We start from the raw sequence: 11,064 nt of genomic DNA on the forward strand, positions 1-11,064 counted from the left end.
GTGGAATTCACTGCTGTGGAGCAGAATAAAGAGAAAAGAATGAAAAGAAATGAAGACAGCCTGAGAGGCCTCTGGGACAACATTAAACCCAGCAGCATTCTCATTACAGGGGTCCCAGGAGGAGAAGAGAGAGAGAAAGGACCCAAGAAAATATTTGAAGAGAGTGTAGTCGAAAACTTCCCTAACATGGGAAAGGAAATAGCCACCCAAGTCCAGGGAGTGCAGAGAGTCCCAGGTAGGATAAACCCAAGGAGAAACATGCTGAGACAAATAGTAATCAAACTGACAAAAATTAAAGACAAAGAAAAATTATTGAAAGAAGCAAGGGAAAAATGACAGATAACATACATGGGAACTCCCATAAGGTTAATGGCTGATTTATCAGCAGAAACTCTGAAGTTTCTGCCAGAAGGGAGTGGCGTGATATACTTCAAATGATGAAAGGGAAGAACCTACAACAAAGATTACTCTACCTGGCAAGGATTTCATTTAGATTTAATGGAGAAATCAAAAGCTTTACAGACAAGCAGAAGCTAAGAGAATTCAGCACCACCAAACCAGCTTTACAACAAATGCTTAAGGAACTTCTCTAAGTGGAAAACACAAGAGAAGAAAAAGACCTACAAAAACAAAATGAAAACAATTAAGAAAATGGTAATAGGGACATACATATCAATAATTACCTTAAATGTGAATGGATTAAATGCTCCAACCAAAAGACACAGGCTTGCTGCATGGATACAAAAACAAGACCCAGGGCTTCCCTGGTGGCGCAGTGGTTGAGAGTCCGCCTGCTGATGCAGGGGACACGGGTTCGTGCCCCGGACCAGGAAGATCCCACATGCCGCAGAGAGGCTGGGCCCATGAGCCATGGCAGCTGAGCCTGTGCGTCCGGAGCCTGTGCTCCGCAATGGGAGAGGCCACAACAGTGAGAGGCCCGCGTACCGCAAAAAAAAAAAAAAAAACAAGACTCATATATATGCTGTCTAAAAGAGACCTACTTCAGACCTAGGGACACATACAGACTGAAAGTGAGGGGATGGAAAAAGATATTCCATGCAAATGGAAATCAAAAGAAAGCTGGAGTAGCAATACTCATCTCAGATAAAATAGACTTTAAAATAAAGAATGTTACAAGAGACAAGGAAGGACACTACATAATGATCAAGGGATCAACCCAAGAAGAAGATATAACAATTATAAAGATATATGTACCCAAATTAGGAGCATCTCAATACATAAGGCAACTGCTAACAGCTCTAAAAGAGGAAATCAACATTAACACAATAATAGTGGAGGACTTTAACACCTCAATTACACCAATGGACAGATCATCCAAACAGAAAATTAATAAGGAAACACAAGCTTTAAATGACACAATAGACCAGATAGATTTAATTGATATTTATAGGACATTCCATCTGAAAGCAGCAGATTACACTTTCTTCTCAACTGTGCACAGAACATTCTCCAGGATAGATTACATCTTTGGTAACAAATCAAGCCTCAGTAAATTTTAGAAAACTGAAATCATATCAAGCATCTTTTCTGACCACAACACTATGAGATTAGAAATATATTACAGGGAAAAATGCGTAAAAAACACAAACACATGGAGGTTAAATAATACGTTACTAAATAATCAAGAGATCACTGAAATAATCAAAGGGGAAATCAAAAAATACCTGGAGACAAATGACAATGAAAACACGAGGATGCAAAATATATGGAAAGCAGCAAAAGTAGTTCTAAGAGGGAAGTTTATAGCAATACAAGCCTACCTCAAGAAACAAGAAAAATCTCAAATAAACAATCTAACCTTACACCTAAAGGAACTAGAGAAAGAAGAACAAATAAAACTCAAAGTTAGCAGAAAGAAAGAAATCATAAATATCAGAGCAGAAATAAATGAAATAGAAACAAAGAAAACAATAGCAAAGATCAATAAAACTAAAAGATGGTTCTTTGAGGAGATAAACAAATCAATAAACCATTAGCCAGACTCATCAAGAAAAAGAGGGAGAGGACTCAAATCAAGAAAATTAGAAATGAAAAAGAAGTTACAACAGACACTGCAGAAATACAAAGCATCCTAAGAGACTACTACAAGCAACTCTATGCCAAAAAAATGGACAACCTAGAAGAAATGGACAAATTTTTACAAAGGCATAACCTTCCAAGACTGAACCAGGAAGAAATAGAAAATATGAACAGACAAATCACAAGGAATGAACTTGAAACTGTGATTAAAAGTCTTCCAACAAACAAAAGTCTGGGACCAAATAGCTTCACAGGTGAATTCTATTAAACATTTAGAGAAGAGCTAACATCAATCCTTCACAAACTGTTCCAAAAAATTGCAGAGGAAGGAACACTCCCAAACTCATTCTATGAGGCCAGCATCACCCTGATGCCAAAGCCAGACAAACATACTTAAAAAAAGAAAATTACAGACTAATATCACTGATGAATATAGATTGAAAAACCCTCAACAGAATACTAGCAAACAGAATCCAACAACACATTAAAAGGATCATACACCATGATCAAGTGGGATTTATCCCAGGGATGCAAGGATTCTTCAGTATATGCATATCAATCAATGTGATACACCATATTAACAAATTGAAAAATAAAAACCATATGATCACCTCAATAGATGCAGAAAAAGCTTTTGACAAAATTCAACACTGATTTATGATGAAAACTCTCCAGAAACTGGGTATAGAGGGAACCTACCTCAACATAATAAAGGCCATATATGACAAACCCACAGCAAACATCATTCTCAATGGTGAAAAACTGAAAGCATTTCCTCTAAGACCGGGAAAAAGACAAGGATGTCCACTCTCACCAGTATTATTCAACATAGTTTTGAAAGTCCTAACCACAGCAATCAGAGAAGGAAAAGAAATAAAAGAATACAAATTGGAAAAGAAGAAGTAAAATTGTCACTGTTTGCAGGTGACAATATACTATACATACAGAATCCTAAAGATGCCACCAGAAAACTACTAGAGCAAATCAATGAATTTGGTAAAGTTGCAGTATACAAAATTAATGCACAGAAATCTCTTGCATTCTTATACACTAATGATGAAAAATCTGAAAGAGAAATTAAGGAAACACTCCCATTTACCACTGCAACAAAAAGAATAAAATACTTAGGAATAAACCTACCTAGGGAGACAAAAGACCTGTATGCAGAAAACTATAAGACACTGATGAAAGCAATCAAAGACGATACCAACAGATGGAGAGATATACCATGTTCTTGGATTGGAAGAATCAATATTGTGAAAATGACTATACAACCCGAAGCAATCTACAGATTCAATGTAATCCCTATCAAATTACCAATGGCATTTTTTACACAACTAGAACAAAAAAAGTTAAAATTTGTATGGAGACAGAAAAGATCCCAAATAGCCAAAGCAGTCTTGAGGGAAAAAAAATGGAGCTGGAGGAATCAGACTCCTTGATTTCAGCCTACACTACAAAGCTACAGTAATCAAGAAAATATGGTACTGGCACAAAAACAGAGATATAGATCAATGGAACAGTATAGAAAGCCCAGAGATAAACCCACGCACCTATGGTCAACTAATCTATAACAAAGGAGGCAAGTATATGCAATGGAGAAAAGACAGCCTCTTCAATAAGTGGTGCTGGGAAAACTGGACAGCCACATGTAAAAGAATGAAATTAGAACACTCCCTAACACCATACACAAAAGTAAACTCAAAATGGATTAGAGACCTAAATGTAAGACTGGACACTATAAAACTCTTAGAGGAAAACATAGGAAGAACACTGTTTGACATAAATCACAGCAAGATCTTTTTTGATCCACCTCCTAGAGTAATGGAAATAAAAAGAAAAATAAACAAATGGGACCTAATGAAACTTAAAAGCTTTTGCATAGCAAAGGAAACCATAAACAAGATGAAAAGACAACCCTCAGAATGGGTGAAAATATTTGCAAATGAATCGATGTACAAAGGATTAATCTCCAAAATATATAAACAGCTCATGCAACTCAATATTAAAAAATCATAGAACCCAATCAAGAGATGGGCAGAAGACCTAAATAGACATTTCTCCAAAGAAGACATACAGATGGCCAAGAAGCACATGAAGAGATGCTCAACATCACTAATTATTAGAGAAATGCAAATCAAAACTACAATGAGGTATCACCTCACACCATTTAGAATGGGCATCATCAGAAAATCTACAAACAGCAAATGCTGGAGAGGGTTTGGAGAAAGGGAACCCTCTTGCACTGTTAGTGGTAATGGAAATTGATACAGCCACTATGGAGAACAGTATGGAGGTTCCTTAAAATACTAAAAATAGAATTACCATATGACCCAGGAATTCCACTACTGGGCATATACCCAGAGAAAACCATAATTCAAAAATATATATGCACCCCAATGTTCATTGCAGCACTATTTACAATATCCATGTCATGGAATCAATCTAAATGTCTATCAACAGAGGAATGGATAAAGAAGATGTGGCACATATACACAATGGAATATTACTCAGCCATAAAAAGGAATCAAATTGGGTCATTTGTAGAGATGTGGGTAGACCTATAGCCTGTCATACAGAGTGAAGTAAGTCAGAAAGAGAAAAACAAATATCATATATTAGCACATATATGTGGAACCTAGAAAAATGTTACAGATGAACCGGTATGCAGGGCAGAAATTGAGACAGAGATCTAGAGAACAAATGTATGGATACCAAGGCGGGAAAGCAGCCAGGGGTGAGGGTGGTGGTGTGATGAATGGGAGATTGGGATTGACATATATACACTAATATGTATAAAATGGATAACTAATAAGAACCTGCTGTATAAAAAAATTAATAAAATTAAATTAAAAAATTAAAAGAAAAACACCTGAGAGGTTTGTCGCTCTCCTTCCCACTCTCTCTCTATATGTATGTATCTCCAAATAAAACAAATTAAACTTGGAAACAAATGAGACCTCCTAAGGAACTATTTAAGAGAAAATAGAACTAAAGGGGTAAAAAGCCCTGAAATATCTTAAAAGACCTTTATGGGTATGCTGGGCAGCAAAATAAACTTTAGTCTCTGATTTTTGCACTGTCACCACAGACCTAGTCATCTACAAAATTATTGGCTTAGTTGTAAAAATATGGTTAACTGGGCAAAGCCCTAGTTTGCATAATTTTGAGAGAGGGCTAGCTTTTTCAAAGGTAAAGGTTTAAAAAGAAAAAAAAACAACTATTAAGCACCTTAAAGCAGCAATGCTTTCAAATATATAATTTAACTTAAAAAACAGAGGGATTAAAACATTTCCCTAATGCCCTTAAAACTAAGAAAAAACGGATTTATAGTACAGCTTTATATACCAATAATTTGGCAAATAAAATTAATAATCATAAAAACACAACTAGGTAAAGCCCTTTCTCCAATCCCTCCTCTGACATTCAACATCTCCCTGAAGTGCACACTACATACTTATCCAATACCACCCCCTCCAAACTTCTTTTCAAAATGTAAGCTTAGGGCTTCCCTGGTGTCGCAGTGGTTGAGAGTCTGCCTGCTGAAGCCGGAGACACGAGTTCGTGCCCTGGTCCGGGAAGATCCCACATGCCGTGGAATGGCTGGGCCCATGAGCCATGGCCGCTGAGCCTGCGCGTCCGGAGCCTGTGCTCCACAAAGGGAGAGGCCACAGCAGTGAGAGGCCCACGTCCCCCAAAAAAAAAAAAAAAAAAAAAAAAAATGTAAGCTTAACTAAATTTTTTTTTTTTTAACTAACTGAGCATCCAAACCTAAGTTTCTTTGTCCTGCCAATTCCTCACAAATGTATTGTTTCTTTGTCTAAAAAGTATAAAAGCTATCTGCTTTGGGCACTTCTTAGGTTCCATTTCTATGAGACCTCTGTGACATGATTAAAACTTGTTTCTTTTACTTGTGTTAATCTGTCTTGTGTCAATTTTATCATTAGTCCAGCCACAAGGACTCAAGATGGGTGGGGGGGGGGGGTTTCTCTTCCCCAACAGTAGGAAGTGTTATCTAACTTCTGAGTTGTTCTCAGTTGAAATTTCAAAACTGTATTTTGTTTGGTACTGAAGAGAGAATAAGTCAAAGTGCCTTCAAACACTCATAATACCAGATATTGATCTGACCCTTTTCCAATCCCTCTTCCCCTCCCTCACTTTGCCCCTCTATCTTCTTAAAGGATTACTATATCTTTCTAGAGTCTAGAACATTAGTATACCATGCAATTGTGGATTTCAAATATCATTTTCTTCTACCTTCCTTTAAAGGCTTTCCTCATTTCCCCACACCTAACTTCTACTAAAACCAACCTCCTTTATTACTCTTCTTTCTCTTCTCCTCTCCCACACCTCATACTCTGCCAAATGAGTAATTTAATTTTTCTTCTGGACCCAGAAAAAATATCTTTACTATTTCACCCTTTATATTCTTTCAGCTGCCTTAAAAATTAGTAAATTCACCTTCCTGAGCATTGAAAATTAATAAATACCCTGCTGAATGTATACAACATGAGAAAATCTATGAGTCCATTTTGATGAATATTAGAAATATGAAATTAATAATATCATCAATGGCATTAACTCTAACACTACAGAATTTTTTTTAACATCTTTATTGGGGTATAATTGCTTTACAATGGTGTGTTAGTTTCTGCTTTATAACAAAGTGAATCAGTTATACATATACATATGTTCCCATATCTCTTCCCTCTTGCGTTTCCCTAACTAAATTTTTAAGTAAACTTTCCATTTAAAAGAAGTGAGTTGGGACTTCCCTGGTGGTGCAGTGGTTAAGAATCCACCTGCCAATGCAGGGAACACGGGTTTGAGCCTTGGTCTGGGAAGATTCCACATGCCGTGGAGTAACTAAGCCCGTGTGCCACAACTACTGAGCCCTCCTGGCACAGCTACTGAAGCCCACACGCCTAGAACCTGTGCTCTGCAACAAGAGAAGCCACCTCAATAAGACATCCGCTCACCAAAATGAAGAGTAGCCCCTGCTCACCACAACTAGAGAAAAGCCCGCGTGCAGCAACGAAGACCCAATGCAGCCAAAAATAAATAAATTTTTTTAAAAGTCAGTTTAGAGTTAAGAACTTATTTCCATATGTTACTTTATCCTAGGGAGGGTTGTAAGGACACCATGATACTTCATGCTACTATGGAGCTGTCACTGCAATTACCCCCAGACTCACAGCCCAAAAGACCATGTGGTACTAGGGGAAAAAGAAAGTTCAACTTAAAGTGTCACCTTAATCCTCACGTTGGCCTCTCTGGCAGTTGGTATAATTTTTGTTGTTTTTTGTAAATCATCCTACAGAAAAAATTGCAATCTTGCCAGAATATACTGCCTCTGATCATTTTAGCTGCCTTCCCATCTCCCATTCCCCAAGCCCCCCTCCCTCCGCCCACCCACACCAACTTCTTAAGGACACACACACACATTGCAGGGTAAGGAGAGGGTATAAGATGAATCATCTCTTTCTACCAAACGTCTTTCCTTTCCAAATTATGGATAATGAGGCCAGAAGTGTAATTACTGAAGGAGTTTGGAAAGGTAATTGCTGAAATAATCTCAAAAATAGTGGTGACTGCAGTGAGTACAATGACTCACTTTATAGCTGTCAGAGCCACTTGGAATGTGATAAATAGCTTATGTTTGCAAACCCAAATGCTGCATCAAACGAAGTTCCATATCAGCAAATTACCACAAGAACCCCTTACAGTCAACTCATTTTGATTTCGTAATGAGAAATCCCATTAAAGAGGAGTAAGTTTAAGTTGTGACTGTTAAGTTGTGAAGCAGGGTAGGGACAGAAAAAAAAATGGAAAATTTGAGGGAATTTTTCTGGGATCCTCTCCTTGAAGCCTGCAATTTGCAGGCAGCTCTATCTTCCTTTTTCCCATTGATCACCGGAGGATTGTGAAGTTTAAGGTAGCATTCACTGGTTCTCAAACTAAAAGCACTTAGCTTTGAGATTGCCGGTCAAGACTGCAGGGGAGAATGGATATTTCTGAAGCTTAGGCACAAGTGTCCGTGGAACACACACCCCATTCCCAACTCTTATCCCTATGCTCTCTGTGCAGAGAGCAATTTCTCTATTCCAGCTGCTTCTGCGCCTAGCACCTAGCATCACGAACGATGTGAATTTTTTCCCACCACCTTTCATCCAGAGGCCCTAGGCTCTGCCGCCTCTTTTCCTCAGTGCTTTGTGATGAGAGTGGCCCCAGGCCAAGCCCTAGTGCTCACAAAGGTAGGTGCAAACCCGGAGTGCACTCAGTGCTCTGGGCGCTTCAGTCTGGCTTGGGCTCAGGTACTGCTGCTCCAACCCCAAGGGACCCTGGAAGCGAGCCCTGACACCTCCATCACTCACCATGGCCGGCCAGTTATGCCTCCCTGTCTCCCTGCGCCTCTCTTCCGTGAAGCCCTTGAAGCCGCACTTCAGAAACATCCAAGTGAGCATCTGTGTGGCTATACAGTGCAGCGATGGGCAGATCCACCTCGCGGTGGTCACAGAGGTCAAAACACAAAACGCTTGGGTCACGGTAGAATGGGTCGAAAAAGGAGTCAAAAAAGGCAAAAAGATTGATCTAGATACAATATTCCTGCTGAATCCAGCGCTGGCATCTGCTGAGCACCCCACACCAGCCAGGGCGTTGCCCTCCTTGTCTCTAGCGCCCTCTTCGGCCATCGGGAACCAGCAGACGGCCACGCGGTGGATTGCGACGATCCCCCAGAAAAACGAAACGCCCTCAGGGGACAGTCCGGATATGAGAGTTCCCAGCAGTCTTTGCCTGATGAAGCAGAAGAAGTCTCCTTGCCTACGGGAAATTGAGAAACTGCAAAGGCAGCGAGAGAAGTGCAGACTGCTGCAGCTGGAGAGCCGAGCTCAGCGCGCCCTGGCTGTCAACACGGGAAACCCCAACTACGAGATTCAGAGCATGATCCAGGAATGCCGCAGGCGCCTGGACTGCAGCCAGTTGTCGGGCCCGGAGCCACTGGAGGACCACCGCATCAGCGTCTGCGTGAGGAGGTGGCCTCTCAACCAGCGGGAGACCACCATGAAGGACCTGGATATCATCATCATCCCCTCGGACAAAGTGGTCATGGTGCACGAGTCCAAACAAAAGGTGGACCTTACTCGCTACCTGGAGAACCATTCCTTCTGCTTCGACCATGCCTTCGATGACATCGCCTCCAACGAGTTGGTGTACCAGTTCACTGCCCAGCCACTTGTTGAGTCCATCTTCCGCAAGGGCATGGCTACCTGATTTGCCTATGGGCAGACGAGCAGTGGGAAAACGCACACCACGGGTGGAGCCTTTTCAGGAGGGGACCAAGATTGTTCTAAAGGCATTTATGCCATGGTGGCATAGGATGTCTTCCTCCTGCTCAAAACTTCTGCTTATGAGAAGCTGGACCTCAAAGTCTATGGCACATTTTTTGAGATTTATGGGGGAAAGGTGTATGACTTGTTGAACTGGAAGAAGACGCAAGTCCTTGGGGATGGCAGTCAGCAAATCCAGGTGGTCGGGCTGCAGGAACAAGAGGTGTGCTGTGTGGAGGACATGCTGAACCTTGTGGAACTTGGGAACAGCTGCCGGACTTCAGGACAGACATCAGTCAATGCCCACTCTTCCAGGAGCCACGCAGTGTTCCAGATCATTTTAAAGTCTCGAGGGAAACTGCATGGTAAGTTTTCCCTTGTTGACTTAGCTGGGAATGAAAGGAGAGTGGATACTGCCAATGCCAACCGGAAAAGACAGCTGGAAGGAGCAGAGATTAACAAGAGTCTCCTTGCACTCAAAGAATGCATCCGGGCTTTGGGTCAGAACAAGTCTCATACCCCATTCAGAGCCAGCAAGCTCACACAGGTGCTCCGGGACTCCTTTATAGGCCAGAACTCCTCCACTTGCATGATTGCTACTATCTCTCCAGGGATGGCCCCTTGCAAAAACACCCTCAACACTTTAAGATATGCCAATAGAGTAAAAGAAATAACTCTAGATTTAAGGCCTCGCCATTGTTGTCTTTATCCCACTGAATGTGAGGTGCCAAGGATGTTGGAAAATCACATGAGAAATTCAGAAATGTCCCTTCAAGGAACAAATTTATTAAAATGCCTTGTACGCAGAGTGAGGAGGAGGAAGAGACTAAAGAAATCAAAGCACTATCCTCTCCACTAATGGAGGATACAGCAATCTCCTGGAAGGAATCAAGCCAACGGCCAGGGAATAACACCCAGGAGATAGCTGATGGGGTAAACTGTGATGTTGATTTTTGCATTGCCCAGTTATTGTCCATTTTGGAGCAGAAAATAGTTTTTCTGACTGAGATTCAAAAGAAACTGAAATTATTACGAGCTGACCTTCAAAAGGAGAGCAAGCACAGTGAAGCCAGTGGTGAGAGATCAGACCTGAAATGATGGATACAGTGCTGCAGTTCCTAAGTCTCTTATAAAGGAAAGCTGCCTAAATTATCTAGATATAAAGATCCTCCTGGAAAGTTTAAAACCTCTTAAAATATGGTTTTCAGAACTGTCCTCTTTCTTCTTCCTTTGTATTTCTGTAATTTGTTTTTATTCTGTAGGTCAGTGTTTCTCAACTTGGAATCATTTTACCTCCTAGGGACATTTGGCAATGTCTGGAAACATTTTCATTTGTCAGAATTGGGTGTGCGGGGAGTGGTGATACTGGCAAGTAGTGGGTAGAGGGCCAGCGATGCTGTTAAACATCCTACAATATACAGAATAGCCTCCAACAACAACTAATTATCTGGTTGAAAATATCAATAGTACTGAGGTTGAGAAACCCTGCTTTAGAAGAACCTAGCTGTGATGAAACAAGATTCTCTAAATTTGTGGCTGAGAAGGAAAAATATTGCAGTCCCTTTAGGACTAGAGTTGGAACACACCAAGGGGTGCACAATTGAGTAACTCTAATGATACCCACTCATGAGTCTTTTTCTGCTGCATTTGTGTGTACATTCAAATGGTTTCTAAGCTCTAGACATACTGGGGAGGT

The 11,064-nt window shown here is 40.6% G+C and overlaps 1 protein-coding gene across 1 annotated transcript; it reads left to right on the top strand.

The window, feature by feature from the left end:
* The first annotated feature begins 8,415 nt into the window (after window positions 1-8,415).
* Window positions 8,416-10,466, top strand: KIF2B (kinesin family member 2B). The gene is given in 2 exon segments (XM_019945283.2): window positions 8,416-10,144; window positions 10,147-10,466. Coding segments are annotated over 2 exon segments (2,049 nt in total).
* The last annotated feature ends 598 nt before the right edge of the window (window positions 10,467-11,064 follow it).

Source organism: Tursiops truncatus, chromosome 20 (genome assembly GCF_011762595.2).
Source record: "Tursiops truncatus isolate mTurTru1 chromosome 20, mTurTru1.mat.Y, whole genome shotgun sequence".
Classification (NCBI taxonomy): Eukaryota; Metazoa; Chordata; class Mammalia; order Artiodactyla; family Delphinidae; genus Tursiops; species Tursiops truncatus.